This window comes from Mytilus trossulus, chromosome 1 (assembly GCF_036588685.1).
Source record: "Mytilus trossulus isolate FHL-02 chromosome 1, PNRI_Mtr1.1.1.hap1, whole genome shotgun sequence".
NCBI classification, from domain to species: Eukaryota; Metazoa; Mollusca; class Bivalvia; order Mytilida; family Mytilidae; genus Mytilus; species Mytilus trossulus.
In genome coordinates, this window is record NC_086373.1 from 41,060,284 (window position 1) to 41,087,940 (window position 27,657).

General features: G+C 32.4%; 1 protein-coding gene across 8 annotated transcripts in view; it reads right to left on the reverse strand.

Annotated features, from left to right (window-relative positions):
• LOC134724564 (E3 ubiquitin-protein ligase HUWE1-like) overlaps positions 1 to 27,657 on the reverse strand; it is a 108,989-nt gene that overhangs the window by 40,929 nt on the left and 40,403 nt on the right. For 7 of the 8 annotated variants that reach the window (XM_063587717.1, XM_063587699.1, XM_063587693.1 and 4 more), the window contains 17 exons: positions 27,398 to 27,513; positions 26,838 to 26,889; positions 25,852 to 25,981; positions 25,275 to 25,368; positions 21,091 to 21,331; positions 20,135 to 20,321; positions 19,561 to 19,719; positions 18,999 to 19,108; positions 17,114 to 17,317; positions 15,322 to 15,877; positions 8,960 to 9,096; positions 7,522 to 7,624; positions 6,955 to 7,113; positions 4,391 to 4,518; positions 3,832 to 3,943; positions 3,019 to 3,126; positions 2,309 to 2,507 (listed from right to left, as the gene is read on the reverse strand). In XM_063587717.1, coding sequence (XP_063443787.1) covers positions 2,309 to 2,507; positions 3,019 to 3,126; positions 3,832 to 3,943; positions 4,391 to 4,518; positions 6,955 to 7,113; positions 7,522 to 7,624; positions 8,960 to 9,096; positions 15,322 to 15,877; positions 17,114 to 17,317; positions 18,999 to 19,108; positions 19,561 to 19,719; positions 20,135 to 20,321; positions 21,091 to 21,331; positions 25,275 to 25,368; positions 25,852 to 25,981; positions 26,838 to 26,889; positions 27,398 to 27,513 — 2,795 coding nt within the window. The remainder of the gene's footprint in view (positions 1 to 2,308; positions 2,508 to 3,018; positions 3,127 to 3,831; positions 3,944 to 4,390; positions 4,519 to 6,954; positions 7,114 to 7,521; positions 7,625 to 8,959; positions 9,097 to 15,321; positions 15,878 to 17,113; positions 17,318 to 18,998; positions 19,109 to 19,560; positions 19,720 to 20,134; positions 20,322 to 21,090; positions 21,332 to 25,274; positions 25,369 to 25,851; positions 25,982 to 26,837; positions 26,890 to 27,397; positions 27,514 to 27,657) is intronic. The other variant, XM_063587725.1, reaches the window with a different exon arrangement.

Below are 27,657 nucleotides of genomic sequence, written 5' to 3' on the forward strand. Positions count from 1 at the left end.
CTATTTTGCAGTCTAATAGAACCAGGTATGAAACCAAGACATTTTTTTCATTGCAAATCACATGTTGATCTGTCAGAAGGGAATTTATTTATTAAATGTATAGTGTTCTCTACAGTGTATTCAAAACGGCACTATTTCCCATCACAAAATCTAAAACATCTTCATCTTTATAAAATCTTATCTACAATCAAGTTCATATATAAATCATCAAAAATTTCTACAAGGTATGATAAATCTATACATTAATTAATTGTTAAATGTAACAGCTTTTGACCATTTTTGATAACACAGGAGGTCATCAAATCAGGACATGCTGAACATTAATTTTGCATTCTTCCCTTCCTAAATGACCCATGGTTGTAGAGGTCAGTCGTACACAAGAATGCTAGTATTAGTATAGTTGGAAAACTATCGACTGGAGGTGTCATGTGACAAGTTTGAAGATAACATGTAGTAATTGATTTTAGTTGAATTACTCATTGACTGTCGAATAGCAATAAAAATCTCCCGAAATAATTGTATTTTTAACAACACTTTATTGTCACTCTAAAAATCAAAAATAAACTACTGATCGATAATGAGTTGACAACTTCAACATTGTGTCTATGTCTTCTTTGTATTTCCCTAATCTCTATGAAATCAGTCTTTCCTTATAAAATATCATTATGTTAATATCAAATCTGTGAGAGGACTCAAAAATTACAATTTTAAGAACATGATTTTAATTAGTTTAAGTGTTTCAAATGATTTTAAAATATGTAACTACAAAAAGTCTAAAAATGTATATATCTATAAAATATCAAGCAGTAAAACATCTGGTATATGTGATGAAAAATTGTAACCACATTAAACACACAAAAGATACATGTATTTCTAATGAGTCTCTAGTAGTGGTAGTTTATATAGCAGTCTTCCCTTCCTAAATGACCCATTGGTTAGAGGTCAGTCGTACACAAGAATGCAAGACAAATGATAAATTACAAAATGTATACAAATCATCTTTTAAAATACTTAGTTATCTTTATATAGTAAAAAAGAATGGTTTAAAATAGTTAGCTTCTTTTAAGAAAGTTTGCCCACAAACAAAACAATCAACAATAGACAATGAAAAAGGTTGAGCTTAAAACTAGTTATAGAAAATACTAAAATTTGATCCATGTAGCATTTGTTATTCAAATGCATGCTCAAAAACACTTTGACAACATTGTTTGGCAAAGTTTCTGAACTATTTGAACATGCTATATTAGAATATTGCACAGTAAAAATAATGATTGGTTGATTGTTGGCTGCTTAACATCCAGTGGCAAATATTTCATGCATATTCAGGACGAGAACAAGTTCACATTAAATACAAGTTAGGTCTTGTCACAATAGAAGCAATCTGGGATGATGGTGGGGGGAATTTGAACTACCACTGAAAAATGAGGGTATATTGGATAGGGACAGAAATTTTGCCTTGCAACAGGCCACCTACAATCCCCTCAAAGAGTTGTTGCAAGGGTTCTTAACTTGCAAAGAGCGTGGCACTCTCTTTACACGAGGCATCTGATTTAATGTTCTCATTATGACTGGACGTGACTGCTAACTTGATACATCCCTCACAGCCAAACTGACGCCCCACTTTCGTCAAGGGTTTTACTGCGGTTGGGAGAAGACCAAGTGACCATATTTATATTCCCCAGTCACCCTTGGGGGCGTAAAAATAATGTAAGGGACATTCAAATCAGTTTGATTGACACAATAAAGATTTGATGTAAAAGAGTATTAGCATGATGCAAATCTTACAATCTGTACACAGAATACCTTAAAGTCATGGCATTCCACTAAAGAAAGTTATTTACTACCTATAGCATTGGTAACACATGTAAAACATGGAAAACTGAGAGAAACATTTCTTCAAAATATGTTTCAGCACAAGACAACATAAATTACAATAAACTATGCTTTTTTGAGATGCTGATGTTACTATTGCATTCTTCCCTTCCTAAATGACCCATGGTTGTAGAGGTCAGTCGTACACAAGAATGCATTTTTAAAAATTAATATTATCATTAGTACAAGTGTTACACAGATTGTCTGGCTAAGCAAACCTGTTCATAGCTTAAAGAATTAGCAAACAGAAGTTGGTGTCCGACAGGTCCTAAAACTGCAAACATTTTATAACTCACCACTGTCTAGCTGCTTACCAAATATGAAGTTATTCAACTCAGTGTTCCTTAAAAAAGGGTGACAAAAGTATTTGCTGGACAGTTAGATGAACAATGAGATTTAAATAAAGCTCCATAGTGAAGGTATAATAAAATCATACCTTTGTAAAATGGCTGGTGGATTAGGCTGTCGAGGTAAGTTAACATGTAAAGTTTGTGTCGTGGGATTATATCTACATGTTCCTCTTTGTCTCCCTCCCCTCACTCTAGCAACTCCAGAAATGAAAGTTTGGTCTGGTTGTCGAACTAGTAATGGATGAGCTGGAAGCACATTACTTGGCGCTGGTGGCACAGATGGTGCTGAAAGGGAAACAACCAGGTTTATGTACACAATAATTTTACCTGAGCTGAGCAAAACCATTTTAGTTTTATTGTAATGTATGGTGAAAATTTTCCCACATTCAAGGCAAAAATATTATTATCTATCAATGTGTATTTTGTTCCAGATATGCAAGCACAAGTAATTTTTTCTTTATCAACCCTTATCAAGATTGAAACTTGAGACTTCAAATCTAAAACAATCTCATTTCTAAAATGAATTTAAAAACAAATAATAAACATTTAATATCTGGTCTATTCTCAACCTGATCTGTAAGAAGGAAAATAATGAAGGCATCTTTCTTAATGCAAATCTCTAGTTAAAAAAGCCTAAAAAAACTATCATACAATAATCAGTCATTTTACATACAAAGAACACAACATAAAACAGTGCAAACAGCTCGGACTCAAAATCTGCAAAATGAAAGACAGCAACAACAAGAAGAGAGAAAAGAAAAATGATTTTTTCATTAAAAAAAAATCTCATACATACTCAAAGCCTCATTGCCATTGTCATTGTCCATAAAAATAGGGAAGGGAAGGCCATGTCTCTGTAACTGTCGATTGTCTATCGTGTTGAACATAATGTGCTGACCTCCGTCTGTAACATAGACAGTACAATTGGCTGTTAGTTTTATATATATATACAAAACAAGAAACAATTGAATAGCAATCTGACAAGGCTTGGACCTACTGAATCAGAACCTATACTAGCAAAGAACATCTATAAAAAGAAGGTTTGTGCTCACTTCTATAGTTTAGCTAATTGCAATACTGCAAACCTAGTCCATATTTTCTATCAACAAGTTGTATAAAGACTTTTTTATAATCTAATTGTGGCTGAAATCAAACTGCTCTATAAAACCACAGGTAATTTGAAGGGTGAAGTCAGCCTAATTAATCTGTTTCATCTCAGAAATTTGTCTTCATTTTTCCAACATTAAATTTTATTATATTGAGATCTTGATAATATAGATATTGAACTGAACAGAAGCAAAAATATGGAATAGATACAGGTGTTTTGTTATATGGAAGGAGTGGCACTCAAAAACCAGCTGAAAATTAACTATCAGGAATTGGACTTTTTTTTATGTTCCATCCCCCCCCCCCCCCACAAAGAAAACGTTTTCTTTTTTAAAGACCTAAATCAAAATTGTTTTCATTTGATCTATTAGAGCATTTTCAAACAGCTTAAACAAATTTCAATTTCTGACCTAAACAAGGATAGTTAGGTTTGCCGGTTTTTGAGCTAAATGTACACATCTAAATTCTGACAGGCAAAAGAATAATACACTTTACTACTTACCAGGGAGTAACATATCATCAGGATGGAAGAAGTTATCATCAATATAATGTGTAGTTACTGAAGGTTCTATATCCTGGTAATCATCTTCTATTCCATTCTCCATATCAGAACCCTAGGTTAAATACAAAATAAATAATGTTAAAATCAAGATAAATGTTTTACTCGTCCTGCTGAAATATTTAATCACTGTGAATACATTATCATTCATGGTGTAATAATTTTCATAGATTTTGTGGGATAAGAGACGCCTACATTTGACCTGTTAAATTATTGTTTAGATCACTTTTGGTTAAATTTGCTGATGATAAATTAAAAGCTTTATGAAAACAAAACAGGGGTAGAGTTACGGATACAAAGCCTAAATTTGCCATTTTAAAAGGATGTTCCAGCTTATGCATACTGTAGATGTCTATTAAGTCACTGCAGGCCAGTAATGCTGAATGTTATTGTTGCATTCTTCCCTTCCTAAATGACCCATGGTTTAAGAGGTCAGTCGTACACAAGAATACTTTTTTTTTTATAGCTATGAATGAAAACATGATTAAGCAGTCAACAGTACCTCATCGTCATCATCTTCATCCTCCTCATCATCATCTTCATCGACATCATCATCGTCTTCATCATCATTACCACATTCATGATCATCATCTTCTGAACTATTCGATTCACTGTCAGGAGTATCATGCACTAAAAAAAACAATTTTCAAATCGTGTTTGTTTTCAATTTTCACTGGGACACCCATTATAGATTTTCAGAATTAGGAATGAAATTTGAATTTCTTTGAGCAGGTATATATTTTCATGGTAGAGAAAAAAGTAATTGTTTTGGAACACTATATTTTGTGCTGTTTTTTAAAACTAGAGGCTCTAAAGAGCCTGTGTCGCTAACCTTGGTCTATGTGAATATTAAACAAAGGACGCAGATGGATTCATGACAAAATTATGTTTTTGTGATGGTGAAGTGTTTGTACATCTTATTTTACTGAACATTTTTGCTGCTTACAATTATTTCTATCTATATTGAACTTGGCCCAGTAGTTTCAGTGGAAAATGTTAGTAAAAATTTACAAATTTCATGAAAATTGTTAAAAATTGACTATAAAGGGCAATAACTCCTAAAGGGGTCAACTGACCATTTTGGTCATGTTGATTTATTTGTAGATCTTACTTTGCTGAACATTATTGCTGTTTACAGTTCATCTCTATCTATAATAATATTCAAGATAATAACCAAAAACAGCCAAATTTCCGAAAAATTACCAATTCAGGGGCAGCAACCCAACAACGGGTTGTCGGATTCATCTGAAAATTTCAGGGCAGTTAGATCTTGCCTAGATAAACAATTTTACCACTTGTCAGATTTAGTCAAATGCTTTGTTTTTGCGTTATAAGCCAAAAACTGCATTTTACCCCTATGTTCTATTTTTAGCCATGGCAGCCATTTTGGTTGGTTGACCAGGTCACGCCACACATTTTTTAAACTAGATCCCCCCAAGATGATTGTGGTCAAGTTTGGATTTATTTGGGCGGGTAGTTTCAGAGGAGAAGATTTTTGTAAAAGATTACTAAGATTAACGAAAAATGGTTAAAAATTGACTATAAAGGGCAATAACTCCTAAAGGGGTCAACTGACCATTTTGGTGGCGTTGACTTATTTGTAGATCTTACTTTGCTGAACATTATTGCTGTTTACAGTTCATCTCTATCTATAATAATATTCAAGATAATAAGTGAAAATGGACAAAATTTCCCTAAAATTACCAATTCAGGGGCAGCAACCCAACAACGGGTTGTCGGATTCATCTGAAAATTTCAGGGCAGTTAGATCTTGACCTGATTAACAATTTTACCCCATGTCAGATTTGCTCTAAATGCTTTGGTTTTTGAGTTATAAGCCAAAAACTGCATTTTACCCCTGTGTTCTATTTTTAGCCATGGCGGCCATCTTGGTTGGTTTGACGGGTCACGCCACACATTTTTTAAACTAGATACCCCAATGATGATTGTGTCCAAGTTTGATTTAATTTGGCCCAGTAGTTTTGGAGGAGAAGATTTTTGAAAAAGTTAACGACGACGACGGAAGACGGACGCCAAGTGATGAGAAAAGCTCACTTGGCCCTTCGGGCCAGGTGAGCTAAAAAAGGCTTTAAGACTTGAAAATAATTAATCCAAGAATATAATTTAGAAAAATATTCAATAAAGGACTGCGCTTTAGCGCATGATACGCCCATTGCTCTAAAAGACGGGCGTACAAGTTATTGTCCCAAAATTGGAAAATCCCCCCTTTTTAAGCATAAAAATTCATAACACGTAAATGTAAGATCTGAAATTTATAAAAATTAAGCTTACATCAATAGATATAAACAATTCTCCAAAGTTTCATGGACATTGGTGAAAGCCTTTTTGAGATATTGTCCAAAGTGTTAAAAATCCCCCCTTTTTTTATGAATAAAGCCCCATTAATCCAAAACTTAAAATCTGAAATTAAACAAAAAATGAAAGGGAGCTTACGTCAATAGATATAAACAATTCACTTAAGTTTCATGGAAATTGGTGAAAGTGTTTTTGAGTTATTGTCCGAAGTGTGGACGATGGACAACGGTATACCATAAAAAGTCCCGTCTAAAAGACGACAGGCGTATAAAAAGTTACCATATAACGTGTTAATTTACAAATGCACATTGCAATGAATTAAATTATCTGATATCAGTGTTGTTCAGTCACAAGTTGAATAAAATATTTTCTCAATATATAAATAAAGTAATACTTATCATTACAATGGACTCCAACTTTTTAAATAAAGATAAAGAAGAAATTGCAGGGAACAATATCTTACATATTCTTAATTTTTTTCATGCAGTGCTATGAACAATGCTTTGACAAAATTTATAGTTGTCAAATGTCAGAGGCATGAGATTATTGAATCTTTCCAGATAGCCAGCATTGGATAGTGTTTTATAAAATTTTGATGCAAGACTGGGGCTCTAACATGCCCTATCTTAATTCAATACAAAGAACTTTGCTTTTGCCAAGAAGCTAATAGAAAACATAAGACATTTGGTATATTATAATTGTATTGGGTCACTAACAAAATTCTTTAAAAAATAAGTTCTAGTATTTTACCATGTGCGTTTTCATCTGGGTCATCTTCATCAATTGATAGTTCTTGACTGACCATCTGTGAATCATGATGATCAATGTCATCATCTTCACCAACTTCTACATCAATTAAAACATCATCATGATCATGTTCCTCAGACTCAGATGCTCGATTTATTCCTTCTGAAAAATTAGTTTAATTACTAACATACATAGATAGTAATAACCTAAAGCAAATATTATGAAGGCAATTACTGGTGTTTTTTAACACACCAGTCCACCTTCTATTCTGCTAAAGCAATCATTTTGACACAATAAAACTCTTCCATCATGTTAAGGACAACATCTCAAAACGAAAAATGATGAATTTCAAAGAATTAACACATTCCAGTAAGAATTCTAGATTAATGAAGATACTATTTTGCCTACTGCAAATTAGTTCTATTCTATAAATGTTTTTTTTTTTGTATACCTAACAGACTTTGAATTAAACATTCACCAAAATAAGTATCCAAGAATAATGATGAATTCTATTCTATTTTGTTTTGTTTTATTGATATTCAATTTAATACATTATGCTCTGATAATTACCTGAGACATCCATAATAATATCTGCAATGACTTCACTTTCAGGATCTCTGATTCTTTCTCTGTTAATCATGTTATCTAGTATGTTGTCTAGTTCCTGAGCAGCCTGTTTAAAAAAAAAATACAGTAAAAATCAATTAATTTTCAAATTGAACCCTTTCTGGGTGATTAGTTGATATACATTTTTTGCCATATTGTAATGTTGTTCATAATTTCATATTCAATATGCCAGAAATGAGTTAAGAACAGACCGATAGATGTTAACTAGCATGACAACCAAAAAAAAGAACAATAACAGATTCAAAGACTAAATTTGCCTTTTAAAAAACCGATAAGCTTAATTGTTCCAGCTTTAGCATACTACAGATGTCTATTAAGTCACTGTAGGCCAGTAATGCTGAATGTTATTGTTGCATTCTTCCCTTCCTAAATGACCCATGGTTTAAGAGGTCAGTCGTACACAAGAATGCTTTTTTTTAAAATAGCTATAAATGAAAAACGTGGCAACAGTACCTCATCCTCATCATAACTACTCTTTTTGACCAAATACATAAATTAATGATGAGGATAAACCCCCTCCACGATTATTAATTATGAACTAAATATTTTGTTTTCTTTCTATTATTTAACAAGAGGCTGTCACAACGACAGCAAACCGGATTATTTAGCATTTATTTGTGTCATGGCAATATCACAAGAACCATTACTAATGATTGTTGAAAGTGAAAATAGTCAATATCAAATTTGACCTCTATTTTATCATCAGTTTCAACATATTAAAATTTGAAAAGCTTAGATTGAATTGTTCGTGAGTAAATGCAACAAAGTGAATGGAAACACCATTTTACGATCTTTAAAGAACCATAACTCCTGAACGGTAAAAGTCAAAATAGTCATTATTGAACTTGACCTCCATTTAGTTATCAGAAACAATGTATCAAAATTTGGGAAGATTGGGTAGAACAGTTCATGCGTAAATGCACGGACACGACTGGAAACGCCATTTTACGATCTTTCAAGAACCATAACTCCTGAACGGTAAAAGTCCAAATCATAATTATTGAACGCGACCTCTATTTTGTCATCGGAAACAACATATTAAAATTTGGGAAGCTTTGATAGAACGGTTCATGCGTAAATGCACGGACACTACTGGAAACGCCATTTTTCAATCTTTCAAGAACCATAACTCCTGAACGGTAAAAGTCAAAATCGCCATTATTGAACTTGACCTTCATTTAGTTGTAAGTAACAACATATAAAAATTTTAATAGCTTTGGTTGAACGGTTCATGAGTTAATGCACGGACAACCTTTGATTGCCGCCCGCCAGGCCGCCGAGCATCCCCAAATCAATAACCGACATTTTTGTCACAAAAATCCGGTTAAAAACCTATTCTGCAAAAGATCAAAACCATGTAAATCAGTAAAAACATAAAAACCTGGCTTTCTGTGACTGGTTCAACAGCATCAAATTCTTCACTCTCTTCAAGAGCCTCGTTTTGTTCTTCTTGTTCTTCAGTTATATCCTCTATCGTCACCTCTCCAATCTCATTTTCTGCAGGCGCTGCCTCTTCAACTATTTTAAATGAAGAAAAAAAGTTAAACATTAGTTTTCTGTCCATCAACATGTCTCACATACTATACATACTCATTTCCAGTTTAAAACCCAATAACAAAACTTAAATTAAATTAGCATAAATCCATTCTGAAATATGTCTGTTTTATTTGAACAAAAGCTAATCTAAAATAGTTTGCAACCATAACAACATTTTTGGTTTCTCATACAGATTAAAATTTAGCATGTGCTGAAAACTTGTAACCACTTTAAACACACAAAAGATAGAAGTATTTCTAATGAGTCTCTAGTAGTGGTAGTTTATATAGCAGTCTTCCCTTCCTAAATGACCCATTGGTAAGAGGTCAGTCGTACACAAGAATGCAGGACAAATGATAAATTACAAAGTATATACAATAGATCTAAATGTTTCAAACAATTATCTTTATTGATTATTGTTGTATAGTGTGGAGTAGTTGTAGCAGTGAGGGTTTAAAAAGGATATTAAAATTACAAAAGAGGGCTGCTAGATTAATACTAGAAACAGACCCATTCGCTCCTTCTGCACCCTTATTCAAACACTTAAACTGGATGACAGTTGAACAGAGAATAAAATATCATAAGTTAGTCATGACATTTAAGTGCATTAATAATGATGCCCCATCATATCTTACTAATAAGTTTCATTATGTTTCAGACAGAAATCCGTACCCCTTGAGAAATGCTGTTCAAGGAAACCTCATACTCCCTAAACCAAAAACAGAATTATTCAAAAAATCTTTTATGTATTCTGGACCATTCTTGTGGAATAATTGGCCAATACCGTTAAGAAATATTACAAATATAAATTCTTTCAAATACAAAATAACAGATCATTTATTGAAATCAACCTAGCTGTATAAATGATATTAAAAACTGATTATGTCATCATGTTTATTTTTTCATCACATTTTATCAAGTTGTATTGAACATTATTATCACACTTGACTTTTTATTCTAATGTATGTATGCAATGTACTAGTATATATTTGTGTTTTCTTTGATTTTTCATTATGAGGGCCTCAGGGAAGATTAGTTATATAGCTAACTGTGTAACCCTCTTAAAATAAAGTATTGTTGTTGTTGTTGTTATTAATATAAATTTTGTCAAAATATTTAACAGCTGATATAGTTATGTACAAAAATACAAAATAAAATTGTAACCACATTAAACACACAAAAGATACAAGTATTTCTAATGAGTCTCTAGTAGTGGTAGTTTATATAGCAGTCTTCCCTTCCTAAATGACCCATTGGTAAGAGGTCAGTCGTACACAAGAATGCAGGACAAATGATAAATTACAAAATATATACAATAGATCTAAATGTTTCAAACAATTATCTTTATATTAATATAAATTTTGTCAAAATATTTAACAGCTGATATAGTTATGTACAAAAATACAAAATAAAATTGTAACCACAATAAACACACAAAAGATACAAGTATTTCTAATGAGTCTCTAGTAGTGGTAGTTTATATAGCAGTCTTCCCTTCCTAAATGACCCATTGATTAGAGGTCAGTCGTACACAAGAATGCTGAACATACAATACATTATACAATCTCTATGCTATAAAAAGTAGTCTTCAACGCTAAAGCCCAAATATGGTTATATCATCAGGTCACATGTTTACTGTATAGTGTAAAAATGTTTACCGTTACATGTCAAAAAGTTTACTGTAACATGAACATTAGCTAAATATAGATAATTGTAACCATGGAAATTCCCACTGGGATTTTTCACCTGTTAACTCAACCGCCTGTAAACTCAACCGCCGTTTAACTCAACCGCCATTTAACTCAACCGCCTGTTAACTCAACCGCTGGTTACCATGTCTATATAAATAGGGTGCAAACATTAATCCACCATTCTGCCTCTGATGAAGGTCCTTTATGGACCGAAACCGGTCAGGCTATCAAACATCACCAGGCGCTGTTAATTATGTGTATTGGTATATATACTATATTTTTATGCTTTTACATTTTTCTCACTGATACACATAGTTAATAACGAAAGCTCCATGGAGCTAATGTGTTTAGAGACTACTTATGTCAGTACACCTTTCCTATATTGGCTATTGATTTTTCACTGGCATAGGAGCTCTAAGCGTAAGCCTAGCGATTACCTGAAATTGATGTATATATGTACTACCTACATTACAAACTTAAGGCGTTGAAAACTTTTTAACGCCGAGGATTAATATTCATCTACCTTTGATCTTGAAAGGAGTACTAAAGGCTTCAATGAAGCATTCTCAATAAGAACCTCCACCCCCCCCCCCCCCCCCCCTAAACCAAATTTTGTTTGGTTAAAAAGGGGGGGGTCATAGTTTTGACTTGATGTTTTGGTGTATCACAAGCTAAAATGTCAAGACTGCATGACTACCATGAAATACTATTATTAGACTTGATATTTAGGTGTATCATAAGCCAAAGATCAAGACTGCATGACTACCATGAATTACTATTTCAAGACTTGATATACAGGTGTATCATAAGCCTGAGGTCAAGACTGCATGACTACTAGAAAGTACTATTTCAAGACTTGATATTTAGGTGTATCATTAGCCAAATATCAAGATCACATAACTACCATGAAATACTATTCCAAGACTTGATATTTAGGTGGATCATTAGCCAAAGATCAAGACTAAATGATTACCATGTACTTCTTAAATTATTAAAACACCCTTTATCCAACTCTAAAGCCCAAATATGGTTATATCATCAGGTCACATGTTTACTGTATAGTGTAAAAATGTTTACCGTAACATGTCAAAAAGATTACTGTAACATGAACATTAGCTAAATATAGATAATTGTAACCATGAAAATTCCCACTGGGATTTTTCACCTGTTAACTCAACCACCGGTAAACTCAACCGCCGGTTAACTCAACCGCCGGTAACCATGTCTATATAAATAGGGTGCAAACATTAATCCACCATTCTGCCTCTGATGAAGGTCCTTTATGGACCGAAACCGGTCAGGCTATCAAACATCACCAGGTGCTGTTAATTATGTGTATTGGTGGAATTTTATCAATGTGTCATCATGGTCCTAGTTACTTGCAATGCATGAAATTAGCAAACAAAGTTTAAACCTTTTTCACATGCTTTTTGAGGAGAGCTTCAAACATTTCAAATATTACAAAGTATTCAAAATTTTATCACAATTGAAAAACATTCGAAATGACTCTCTTCAAAATATGTTTCAGCACAAGACAACATAAATTACAGTAAACTATGCTTTATTAGATGCTGATGTTACTTTTACATTCTTCCCTTCCTAAATAACCCATGGTTGTAGAGGTCAGTCGTACACAAGAATGCTAGTATCAGTATAGTTTAAACCATTGACTGAAGTCACAAGACACAACAGTGATATTGTTGTCTTTTTTCAAAACTACCTCTACCGTTTTTTATTGGGAAAAATGCATATTTTTTATTGAAATTGGGAAAAATTATTCTAAACACATTTCCTCTTTGCTGTCTTTTTTGCACTGTTTTTTCATGTATATTTTGGTTGTCAGACATTTTCAACCTGGAAGGTACTTTTTGGAGAGGGGAAAGAAACAGAAGCAATGATGGTACTTAATGCATTGAAAACCACATGTGTTACAAACACAATGATGATTCTGATCAGAAAACCGGATCTCAAAAGTGCTTTATAATATCTAAATAATAACATGAATACGATATTTACAAACATTACTACCAATGCCATCACTGTTTGGGGAAAATGAAGACCTTTTTGGGAGGAATTTTAAGCCATTTTTATTAGTAAGTGGGAATTTTCTCTAGGGGAAAAGGCCGAATTTGGCTGTTATTTGAGGCAAACAATATCACTGCACAAGTATCAAATTTAACAACATAATTAAAATCAGTTCTTATACAGATTTTGACAATATGAAAATACAAAAGACTAAAGAAAATTTGGCATCTTTTAACAAAATATCTAGTAGTAAAATGGTAAAAGAGATGTCAAATTGTAACCACATTAAACACACAAAAGATACATATACTTCTAATGAGTCTCTAGTAGTGGTAGTTTATATAGCAGTCTTCCCTTCCTAAATGACCCATTGGTAAGAGGTCAGTCGTACACAAGAATGCTTGACATACAATACATTATAACATTTGTCTCTATACCATAACCAATTACACCATTATATCATAAGAAATGTGATAAAATACACATTCTTTCATAAAGTATGTTTGACAAAGGTCACGCCTGTTTAATTGCCAGTAGTTTTGTGTAAAGAAAGTTTGCTCAAGAATTGTATTCACAAATGAACATATATATGACCTCTTGTAATACCATTAATGTGTTCAAGATTTACAATACTAATTTGTGAAAATTATGAAGGAAAAAGCAAGATTTCAGCTGAATTAAATTTTCTCAAAAATTTTTGACATCCCTGAATTGCAACATGTAGCAATTTCAAAATTAAACCAACATAAGCTTTGTTAATTGATATTCAGGCTCATCATAGGGTTGTTAGGTTGCTGTAGCGTTTGCATGATTTGTATATATCTTTTATAAATCTTTTAATTTGAAACTTTTCTCATAAGAATATGCAAGAATAATGTCTGAAATATCCTAGCAACCTGTTATTTTACTTGGTTATTGTTTCAGGGAAGAGGATGTGGAAATTTGACGAGTGTAGTTACATTATATATTCAAGAAACTGAAATGCTTGGTAAAAGAGATGTAAAATTGTAACCACAATAAACACACAAAAGATACATGTACTTCTAGTGAGTCTCTAGTAGTGGTAGTTTATATAGCAGTCTTCCCTTCCTAAATGACCCATTGGTAAGAGGTCAGTCGTACACAAGAATGCAGGACAAATGATAAATTATAAAATGTATACAAAAGATCTAAATGCTCCAAATAATTATATTAATATTATATGAAATAAGAATTTGACCATAGTACACAGATGCCCCATTTCACACCATAATTTTCTATGTTCATTGGACCGTGAAATTGGGGTCAAAAGACTAATTTGGAAATACAATTAAAAAGATCATATCATAGGGAAAATGTGTATTAAGTTTCAATATGATTGGATTACAACTTCATCAAATCTACCTTGACAAAAAACTTTAACCTGAGGTTGGACAGACAGACAATAGAACAAACAGATGCAAGAAAAGACACACAGACCAGAAAACAATGCCCCTCTACTATCGTAGGCGGGGCTTAAAATAACAATGTCTTAATATTTGACAGCTGATGTAGTTTTGTAAAAAAATACAAAATAAAATTGTAACCACATTAAACACAAAAGAAACAAGTATTTATAATGAGTGTCTAGTAGTGGTAGTTTATATAGCAGTCTTCCCTTCCTAAATGACCCATTGGTAAGAGGTCAGTCGTACACAAGAATGCTTGACATACAATACATTATACAATTAATCTATTGACCTTCATTGTCAGTCATATTTACTCATAAGAGATGTGATAAAATTAGAAATCTTCAACAAAGGCATTTTCAATACAAGCTATGCTAGTTTGCATGCAATTTCTTTAAAAGAATGTTTATAGCTGAGCCATTGCAGTTAAAAATGGACAATTAAATGACAAGTTGAAATTATTTTAAAATATTTATTCCTGGTATCGGATATAAATTTATGAAAGTAATAATTGAAAGGCTGGGTTTTCTGCTGAACTTATTCAGGTCACATTATTTTCATGAAATTGCAACACCACATAGTGTACCTTGTAGAAATTTCAAAATAACAGATTAAATTATTGATATTAAGCTAACAATTATGTTGTTGGGATACTGTCTCATTTGTATATCGAAAAAATATATATTTTTATCTTTAAAAACTTTCCTTATAGTCAATGCAAGTATTATCTGAAGAACAATATTCTAGCAACATGATTTCACCTACTTTGACTGATTCAAAGACTTTTTTACTGGTTTAGTCATGCAGTGTCTTAAAGAAACAACACCCTCTGGTTTATGAGAGGTTAAATTGTAACCACATTAAACACACAAAAGATACATGTACTTCTAATGAGTCTCTAGTAGTGGTAGTTTATATAGCAGTCTTCCCTTCCTAAATGACCCATTGATAAGAGGTCAGTCGTACACAAGAATGCTTGACATACAATACATTATACAATTCAATGTACCATAACAAATTGCTGAACATGTGAAATCTATTATGAGGTATAATAAAATATGTACCTGTTGTATTATTTTCAGAGGCAAGTCCAGTTCCTGGTTCAATCTGTGGAAGTTCAGCTTTTGGTTTGGGTTTAGCTGTAACATTTTGCACCGGTTGGTTCACACTTCTAGACAAGGTTTCCAATGGTTTAAGAGCCGAATTGATTGTATTAGCCATATACGGACTAGAAAGATCCAAACTATGAGGTATCCTGGCTAAATCAGCTACAATGCCCTTCTTCAACAGACTCTTAACAATGTTATTAATTAATGTCTGCTGTCCCTTGAAAACTTGATTAGGGATCTGACCAGGACTAGGACACGATTCAATAATCACACTGATTAAACTAGTCAATGATTGAATCTTCGTGTGTTTTTCTGAGCTTTCAGGCAAGCCCAAAGCTCTCTGTATGGACGCTTTCAGTTCACTTACAAGAGTTAATTGAGCATCTGGACTGTGATTACAAGCAGCTATGCTAGCTAAGAAAATCCTAGAATATGCAGGACAGTCTTTGTCTCCACTTTTTTGACACTGTGGTAATAAATTGTCCAGAACATATGCTAACACAGTGCAATCCTAAAAGAGAAAATTTGGATTAATAAACGAACACAAGGATGATAATGTAAAATTAACAAGAATTTGTCCCAAGTACACATGCCCAATCCGCACTATGTTCAGTGGACCGTGAAAATGGAATAAAAGCTCTAATTTGGCTTTAAATTAGAAACATCATATCCATAGATGCCAACCCCCTTTTGACACAATCAGTAACAAACTATGAAATTTTCTGTATTTTTGAAAAGTTTTCAGTAATCATTCATAAACGTGCACTTACCAATAAAAATTACCGACGAGTGGTTGCAAGGTGATGTGCACTAAAATTTGTCGTTTAAAATGTTGTCTGTAGTATGTATTCCATTAATTAATTGTTCCGATGTTCTCGACTCGTACATTTTCGTTTTGTCAAGGAGAAGTAGAGAAAGGGGGAAAGCTACTCATAAAATGCAAGTTTGCCTCTTCGGAAGTCGGTTAGTTACTCAACAATAGGTTGATAACTCCTGAGAAACCGGAAGCATTACATTGGCATTTTCTAAATACAGGAGCAGGACGGAAAAGTAATGATAAAAATCCACGTTAAACAAAATTGAACGGCGATGATTGGTAATCAGTAACTATTCGACTTTGACCGTAATAGCGTAGTTTTTATAGCAAAATCGGAGAAACTACGCAAAAATTGTAATGGTTGGCATCTATGTCATATCATAAGTAAAATGTTCACTAAGTTTCAAGTTGATTGGACTTCAACTTCATCAAAAACTACCTTGACCAAAAACTTTAACCTCAAGCCAGAGAGACGAACGGACGGACGCACAGACCCCGAAAACATAATGCTCATAAATGGGGCATACAAAAAATCTTATCTTTAGTTATGCAAAGAACTATAGCGGTTACCATGATTTTGTTATTTTTGGAAGGAGTTTGATGTTTAATTTTCCCCTATAACTCTAATTTTTGATAAACTTAATTTCTTGTATTTCCTTTACAATTCATTCATTATAAATATCATAGCAGTTTAATATTCAAAATAATAATGTTTGTTGTTTATGTTGCTATATTTTTTTTTTTTTTTTTTGTCATTTCATTTGAGTGTATTCATCTTTTTTATAGCATTTCAAAAATACCATTTTGAACTTTCCATTTTTAATTTTCATGGAGGTTGGTATTTTTTTGTGAAGTAACAAATAATAATTATTTGTATCTTTATTCCCATTCATACTTTCTTTTTGAATTAATAATAATTATATTAAATACCTCTACAACTAATTCTGACTGTCCACTATGGTACGTGTAGTTTGTAATTAGCCTTGTACAACTAGAATAAGATTTAATCATTTCAGATAACAATCGTAATACTGCAGATTTTGGCATCAATGGATTCTGGTTCTTTAGGTCTTCTTTTGTTTCTTTCTGGTCTTTGGATGTGCCTGCTTCTGAATTATTGACATCAATTTGACTCTGAAATATAAATATATATTTGTACGATTGAAGACAAACTACTTTGACAAACTTTTTAACTCTAATGAATGTTGACTTCCCACAGTATAATTGAATTTGAAGTGTTGATCAACTACTTTAGTAAAAAAAAAAATCTGCTTAATTTCAGCAAATACTGAAATAAGATGTAAAATGATTTCAAAGGAGACATCTACAGCCGGTGATCTAGATTTTTAGTCAATTTAGGTCATCTTACAGCCTTTACAAATGAGCAAAACCCATATCTAACAGTAAGTTCTGTTATTTCCTTACATGAAAAAATATGTAAAATAATTAAACCAGAAAAAAAAAAGCTGAAAAAAAGGACCAAAAAATTGACAATTTGGTGTGAAATGTTCCATTTTGTTTCGAAAATATACTTCTTTTTGTGTATCAGGCTCAGAATAAAAATTGTCAACATGCATAATTCAGTCATATGCTTGTCATTATAAAATTCATCATTGACATATTCAATTAGAAACAGATGCAATAACCTGCTTTACTGTGATTAAAGTATGATGACATGTGTTTGGTTTTTTTTCAATCTCAAAAAACTCTTTTATTACCAGTTTATTTGACAGTATTTCATATCATGCATGTACTATTTACCATGTTAATTAATCCTTTATTAAAGAAAAATGTGTCCACAAAACATGGATGACCCACTCACACTATCATTTTCTATGTTCAGTGGACCGTGCAATTGGGGTAGAAACTCTAATTTGTCAGTAGAATTAGAAAGATCATATCATAGGGAACATGTGTACTGAGTTTCAACTTGATTGGACTTCAACTTCATCAAAAAATACCTCGACCAAAAACTTTAACCTGAAGCAGGACAGACAGATGAACGGACGCACATACCAGAAAACATAATGCCCCTCTTCTATCGTAGGTGGGGCATAAAAACACTGAGACACGTCTCATCTAAAAACCTAATCATAAACTTTAACAATGGTTGACACTATCTAAGTATCCATTGAAGGTAGTTCAAAATTGCAACAAAACAAGAATGTGTCCACAGTACACGGATGCCCCACTAGCACTATCATTTTCTATGTTTAGTGGACCGTGAAATTGGAATAAATTCTCTAATTTGGCATCAAAATTAGAATGATCTTATCAAAGGGAACATGTATACTAAGTTTCAAGTTGATTGGACTTCTACTTTATCAAAAACTACCTTGACCAAAAACTTTAACCTGAAATTTGCACTATCATTTTCTATGTTCAGTGAACCGTAAAATAGGGGTCAAAACTCTAATTTGGCATTTAAATTAGAAAGATCATATCATAGGGCACATGTATACTATGTTTCAAGTTGATTGGACTTCAACTTCATCAAAAACTACCTTAACCAAAAACTTTAACCTGAAGCGGGACAGACGGACGGACGAACAGACCAGAAAACATAATGCCCCTCTACTATCGTAGGTGGGGCATAAAAACTGGCCCTTGGTTATAACACTTATTTCTGTACTCAGATTATAATTTTGTGTTTGAAACACCAAAACCAGTACTTTGGTTGGTTAATTTCTGATTTTGAATATGATGATCCTGGTCAAAACTTTTATGGCCACAAGGCCAGAAGTATTACATTTCCTTCTACATAATTTCCAATCCCAAATAAAAACATGACAACAGAAACAAGTTTCCTACTTACAGATGTTTCATCCTCTGTGACCATGTCTATTGCACTGTTTTGTCTGGCTATTGTTCTTTCTGCTTCGGCTACTGCCTCTGCCAATGTTTTTGGTTCTTGTACTTTATTTTCTAGAAATATACAAACAGGTTTTTTATAATATATCTGACAATTGTGATCAATTACAAATTCTAATGTTGTGAGAAAAGAAAACTTTCTGCTGATATTTAAAATACTATGTCTACTAGTGTAGAAACAGACCATCTGTTTATTTAATGTCAATATTTACCAGATCACTCAGAGGCTCAGGTCAAGATCAAGTAAATGCCCACGTCTTGGTAACACCCTTAAATTTTCAATAACTTGTACTATGCTCCATTATATGTTGATATAACATTTTCTGCACATCAAACTTTTTTTCAAAATAATCATTCCTTCATTGGTTAATTCTTTTCAATTTTAATAGGCATTTCTTTTTAACTTAAAATAACGAATAACAGAATATTACATTGCAGCAATAAAATATGTTGAGCAAGAACATTTGTCTATTGTTTACACTGTATCTAGAGTGATTTGTACATACCTTCCTCTGCATAGTGACACTTGCATATAAGAGCATTTAAGAGATCAAAAAGAACTTCTTTTAAGGGAGATTCTACTGTATAATTAATGGTATGTTTACTGGCTATACACTTCAGAAGTTGAGGACTATTGGGACCATAAAATCTCATCTCGTCTTCATCTACAAAATATATATTTTACTGTAAATAAACAATATAAATGTTTTAAAAAAAAAGCCTGCCAAAAAACAAAATCAGTCTACACAGGGCTGTTTAAAAATGAACCAGGAAAGGGGACAGGAGGCACTCAAATTAAATAAATATATATGTTTGAATTAACCTTAAAATTACAAGTTAAATGATAATTTTTATTTTATGAGTAGTCATGGTCTTATAAAAGTACGTGGTCAACATTTAAAATATTCTGTTTAATAAAATAACAAGATTGTGTTATTAAAATGAGGTGCAAGCTGTTAATCTGTATATCAGGAAATTTTGTGCATGTCAAATTTTCCATATGAATTTCAGGGGCCTAGGGGCCATATAGTGGCTCTTACTATACCTCCCCCTGTTTTTACATCTTGAATTTTTACAAACCTCGTTTAGCAGGTGGTGGTAAGGCTACCCGCAAGATAGATTTGACGACTTCTGTGAACAATTCAGGATGACGACAGGCTGCTGGACCCAAGACTCTCAGGACATAATGTAATTCTTTGGAACCCATACTGCCCTGTGATACACCACTTGTACTGGAACCAGAGCCAGATGTTACTTTTTTTACAACCTAAAATGAACAATTTCATAACTACTGGTGTCTGAGGGAATTATTCTGGATCAAATTTATTTGAATTCTATTTCACAAGCAGTTAATTCAATCTGATATAGTTCTGTCTAGCTACAATACCAGGGTAATAGCTACAATAAACTTCTACCCAACGATGCCAATCACTACATTAATATAGCATTGTAAACAATCACATATGTCACTGGACGACACAGATGAAGATACACAATGCATGAATGAAAAGTACAACCCATCAAACAGTTACTTTACTACATTTGACAATGCCTGTAGTAAGTCAGGAATATGACAGTTGTTGTCAATTCATCTTTGATGTGTTTTGTCATTTTGCCATGTGATTAGGGACTTTCCAATTGAATTTTCGTCGGAATTCAATATTTTTGTGATTTTACTTTTCATGACTCGACTAAATAGTTTTAAAATAAAATACTATGATCCTTGTTGTCCAAACCACAATCAATGATATTTGTCAAGCAATTTGGATAGTCAGGATATAAGCATGATCCACAGTGAATCAGTAATTCAAAAACAAATGTGTGTCTTTTGCCATCTCAAATTCATTTAAGCAAGAATCATGCACAGCCATGTTTTGGTATGGGAAACCCCAATAATCACTCGCACCAAAAGTTTGAAAAGCAGGAGCACAACTTCATGTTCTGTACAAGAAGTTTAGTTGTGTTGACATTCTGAGAAAATAATCCATAACAAAATGAAAACTAATCATATGATCTAGCAAAATTTAAAGACATACCTTTTCCATACAGTATCTCAAAGAGTCTTTTTCTTCCATAACGTGTCTGAATATTAACGTCACTAATGAAATAAATCCTTGGAAAGATGAGGATTGAGTAAGAGCAAGTAAAAGTCTGGGTCCACCTAAATCGGCAAACAATACGGCATATTTATGTTCTCTTGTCAGACGTAACACTAACCGAAGGGATGCATGTAAAGTATCTGCTTCTACAGGTATACCCACTAACACTACAACAGACCTGCAAAAAAACAAAAATATTATATAGATATCTTTACAACATTAACCTAAAATGAACATTTCATAACTACTGGTGTCTGAGCGAACTGTTATATGTCAAATTTATAATTTTTGATTTCACAGACTATTTATTTAATCTGAGATAAGTTTTGTCTAGCTACAATACCAGGGTAAAAGCTACAACAAACTTCTACCCAACGATGCCAATCACTACATTAATATAGCATTGTAAACAATCACATATGTCACATGACGACACAGATGAAGATACACAATGCATGAATGGCAAGTATAACTCCATCAAAAACTTAAAGACAAACAAAAATATCCTTCTATTTATTTTTTAACCTTGAAATCAATATCAAATATGTCTAGCTACAAATACCAGGGTAGAAATTACAACAAACTTCTACCCAACGATGCCAATCACTACATTAATATAGCATTGTAAACAATCACATATGTCACATGACGACACAGATGAAGATACACAATGCATGAATGGCAAGTATAACCCCATCAAAAACTTAAAGACAAACAAAAATATCCCTCTATTTATTTTTTAATCTTGAAATCAATATCAAATATGTCTAGCTACAAATACCAGGGTAGAAATTACAACAAACTTCTACCCAACGATGCCAATCACTACATTAATATAGCATTGTAAACAATCACATATGTCACATGACGACACAGATGAAGATACACAATGCATGAATGGCAAGTATAACCCCATCAAAAACTTAAAGACAAACAAAAATATCCCTCTATTTATTTTTTAATCTTGAAATCAATATCAAATATTTCTAGCTACAAATACCAGGGTAGAAATTACAACAAACTTCTACCCAACGATGCCAATCACTACATTTATATAGCATTGTAAACAATCACATATGTCACATGACACAGATGAAGATACACAATGCATGAATGGCAAGTATAACCCCATCAAAAATTTGTAAGGGTTCCGCGGAACCCAGTGTCTCGCCTATTTTTGCCTTTAATCGCAGGCTCAACAACAATGAGGAAAAAAATCAATAAAAATATTCCTCTTGTCATTATTTTATGATTCATTTAAAAGTAAATTACAGAAAAAACTGAGTAATCTTTTTACAAACTTTTCTTCTGGATACAATCTTATGATCATAAATAAGCTTCTGTCAATGTTTGGTACAAACCCAGGATAGTTTAAGAAAGTTATTAAAATTTTAAAAACTTTAACCACATAGTGAATGTAATGGTTCCCCGCAGAAAAACTAAGTCCATTTAAAAGTAAAATATGGAAAAAATGGATTTATTTATTTACAAAATTTACTTCTGGATACTATCTTATGATCATAAACAAGCTTCTGTCCAAGTTTGGTACAAACCCAGAATAGGTTAAGAAAGTTATTAAAATTCTAAAAACTTTAACCACAGAGTGAATGTTTTGTTTCCCCGCAGAAAAAAATGAAGTCCATTTATAGTAAAATACAGAAAAAATGGAATTTTATTTTTACAAAATTTACTTCTGGATACTATCTTATGATCATAAACAAGCTTCGGTCCAAGTTTGGTAGAAATCCAGTATAGTTTAAGAAAGTTATTAAAATTTCAAAAACTTTAACCACAGAGTGAATATTTGTTGACGCCGCCGACGACGACGGAATGTAGGATCGCTTAGTCTCGCTTTTTCGACTAAAGTCGAAGGCTCGACAAAAACTTAAAGACAAACAAAAATATCCCTCTATTTATTTTTTAATCTTGAAATAAATATCAAATATGTCTAGCTACAAATACCAGGGTAGAAATTACAACAAACTTCTACCCAACGATGCCAATCACTAAAATTAATATAGCATTGTAAACAATCACATATGTCACTGGACGACACAGATGAAGATACACAATGCATGAATGAAAAGTACAGTTTGGGTCCACAAAAGTCAGCAGACAATACAGGATACCTTCATTTTTCTAAGTGCAATGTTAAAAAAAACTTATCAACAGCTCAACTCTTTATAATTCATCAAGACATACCTAGTAGACTACTGTAAAGATCAACACTCAGATCCAATACATTCAATAAATCTGTCTAATTGACACAAGTACAAGAATGATACCACTATAATTCATCTAGTTTATCAACTGGAAGTTTACAAACTATTACACAATACAAAATTTCAATCAGGGAGCAGATCTAATATAAAGCAATCCCTACTTTTTAAAACAACCTTTTTGTTGTGAGTCCTGAATTTTAACTGGACAAACCCATTATAGGTGATTGTGAATAAAATTCAAAAGAAATTAAGTCCAAAATTTCTTATGGACAAAATAGGTTTTTACCTGATGCAATATCATATTTTTCAAAACCTGCATGGAAATTTTGATATTTTTCCAATATTAATGATTAATGGTCCTAACAATGGTTTCAGAATAATAATTTCAACAAGCAAAATTCAGTCATATGCTTGTCGTTATGAAATTCATCATAAATGCATGATTTAACACAGAACAATGCAATAATTATCCACTCTTCAAATCAATAAATAAATTGCCTTTAAATAATATAACTGTAGAACAATATCAAGTATACATTAAGCCATCTCTTAATTTCCTTGTTCAATATATTTATTTTTTAAACCCATACAACTAATACCCTTTTTAGAAAAACCTTCAGAAATTAAACTAGCATCAATATATACATTTAAGTTGCAGTCAGCTTCAGTATGTTATAAGTTTGGAATTTAAAACTGAAGTACTCAGAACTACTTTATCAACATGCATAATTCAGGTATATGCTTGTCTATTTATAATTCATCATGGATTTATATACTTGACTGGGTCCTGTACTTGTCTTAGTGTACTACATTAAAATCTAACATGAAAAAGTTTTACAGCTGATTGCATTGAGTGTGTAGGTAAAGGAAATATCTTTGGTTAGCTTGCTAGTTTGCTGAACTGAGAAGTCATTATTAGGTTAAGTACACTACCCTCCTTTTGTAGTAGTCTAGTCATACAGACAGATAGATTGGTGATCTGTCTGACTAGTCTCTTTAAAGGAGGGTAGTTTATCCTAGAAAATTAATCGGCCAGATATTTACTTTATATTGTTTGCCAATGTCAATCTTAATAACAATGCTTGAGCGAACATTTAAAAAAACAAAGCATGCAAGGCAACCAAAGTTTTACTCTACAAGTATTAGGAAATTAGCTCTAACATTATTACTCAGAATGTATATGTCAACATGCATAATTCAGTCATATGCTTATCAATTTATAATTCATCATGGATTATATAAATAACCGGGTCAAGTGTAGATTTAGAATAAAAGTGTACAAACTACTTAAGTTCTGCTATTCTGAAGATGCATGTAAATCCCTACCTATTAAAACAATCATAAGTGCATATGCATCTTAACAGAAAATGACCCCTTCTCTTGCTTGTTTCTTTAAAGGAGAATAAAGGAAAAGAATACAGATTTTGGGCTCCCAATTTTGCTTTGATATATAATATAGACTATTGATTCTGTTTTTATTCAGGTGTTCAGTACATATTGTGGTATCAGCTTTTTTCTCTGAAGGTGAAAGGTTTTTTTACCATGAAAATGGACCAGTAGATATATTGTAATGTATTACGATTTTAAACTCAGAATTAGATAATCAACATGCATAATTCAGTTATATGCTTGTCTGTAAAATTCATCATTGACACAAATCAAAAACAAGTACTTTAGTATTTTGACAATTCAAGTAACTTGAATCAATTTAATAAAAATTGGATAGGAGGTAACCTTTAGTTGACTTTCATTAAGCATTCATTGAAAAGTAGATGATACAATTATAACATAGTATTTCCAAAATTCATGGGGTTTGAAAGTAAGCAAACAGTTACTTTCATAGAAGTGCATTGTCAAGAGATTCATAAGTACTTATAATCATTGAAAACATTAATTTACCTGATTATACTAGTTATGTGGTCATGATTTAAACCATTAACCACAGGTGGTATTTCTCTCTTCTTTTCTGTACTTTCTGTTTCCATTTTACTCTCTGCAAAATAAAACAACACATCAAATATTGCTCGTTCTTCAGGTAAATAATACATGTAATGTACAAACAATTATAATCAATTCCAGAATTGTTTAAACTGATATTGATATCATTAAAAAGAAATCAGATTTCAAAATTGGATGAAAAGTTCTGAACTTCCTTTTTTAAGACAGTAAAGGACCATAACTGAACTCTCAAAAAACAAGTGAAAATTCTAAGAACAAACATAACCTTCTTTTCGTCAAAAATAAACCCAGCATATTAACATTTTAACAAGTTGAAGATTCTCATCTTATTTACTGAAACCTACATACAGTTCAGCATTTTTCAATCAATCAATTAAGCTACAAACTCAAAACTAGAACTCTATTCTATCAAACAACATATTGTAATTTGAAAATGTTCAAGTGAATGATTCTACAATTTATTCTGCAGAAATGATTCAGAGTTAACTCCAACTGCTATACTACCTAAACAACCTACCAGAACCCGATTCAACTGACAATATATCAAGGTTATTAGCAACTTTCTGTTCCTCCTTTGCCTGCTGTTTCTCCTCAAGTGAGGAAAGATTCAACATGATTGGTCGTCTGTTACCAGTTTCCTCATTAACCTACAAAGATATTCAAAATATGAGTACAATCCTTCTGAATATTGTACTGAAATCATCCATATAAAAAAATAGACCACTTTCGAGTTCATCCGTCACCGGCAAAAACTCGTCAATTATACACGCCTTTATGACATCATTTACCAGATAGAGGGGCTCGCCTGTATCCCTGCACTATTTACGTTCATCAAGCGTCTTAGTGATCGTCTTTGTGCAGGATAAACTAGAAATAATGGTTGCTCTGTAGGTACTTACTGACATTTCCCTAATGACAGCAGTGTTGATTGTCAATTTTGAGAATTCAATTTGCCGAATAATTCGTACAATATAGAATTATAGTTTTCCAACCACTCGCTCAATATTGGAAGGAAGTGACGACGCCCCTAAACGCACAAATGACGATGATAAAGGCGCGTATAATTGACGAGTTTTTTCCGGTGACGGATGAACTCGAAAGTGGTCTATTGGCATGTCACTTGATACATAATGTTTTTTTACAATTAATTGATTTATTGATTGCTTTACCCATCTCTGACTGACAGATGAACAGTGGTAGTTGTTTGTTGCTCTGCATCATATTTTGTTCAGTATTTTGTACATAAACTTAGGCTGTTAGCAATATATAGTTTACTCGTTGGAATTGTTTTACATTTGTCATTTCAGGGCCCTTTACAACTGACTATGCTGGATAGGTATTGCTCATTGTCGAAGACCAAACACTGACCTGTAGTTGTTAATTTAAGTGTCATTTGGTCTCTTGTGGAGAAATGTCTCATTGAAAAACATACCCCATCTTCTTCTTTTTATAAGACATATTTAATTGAAGAGTACTAAACAAATAATAATAGAGAACTCCTACCTGAACCATGGTGTTAAAATGAATTGTGTACCTTCTTCTTCCAGCTGAGAACCTGTTAAAAAGATGATTTCTTATCTTAAAATGATACTTAATTACTGTAGTATGCATTTTTGTTTTGGAAGAATTATCTAAATCAACAAACTAATACTTACAAAAGCTTCTTCATTACATGTCATTTTGAAAATCGGAGTATTAGACTTTTTTTCAGACATTATCCTTCTTTAACTCGTTTCTTTTTCATTATAACTGAGTATTTTGTTGTTTTTTTTATCTTGGCTTTCTTTATTACAAAAAACTATTTCAAATTCATGTTTTGTTTGTGGTAATGACAATGGAAGTTTTTAACAACCTTAACTGGCTATACAGCCCTTGCACATGTACAGTCAGCAAGTTAAAGATGTCTGCACTGAAGCTTTATATGAATGTTTCAACTATTGAACTTTCTTCATCTATTACCATCAAAGAAAATGACAAAAGAGAGATATGATATACATTATCTTCCTGGACAGTATATTACCCAAGACAAAAGCATTTAAGCTAGGCTATAGCCATGAACTTACCTAACATTGATTTCACCTGACTGATAAGCATCGTCTATGGTTTTGTTATTGGGAAGACTATATTTACACCATCTACCACTGCTGTCATCAAACCATTTCCATGTATGGCTATTTTGCTGAAAAACAAACAAAATATTATTTAAAAATTTAAAGAAATTGCAAATAAATACTTTAGTCTTTAAATCGACATGACGAGGGATGGGATCAATTACCTTTCCCTTGTTAAGGTCAACAGACTTTAGCAAGACAACTAATAAGGT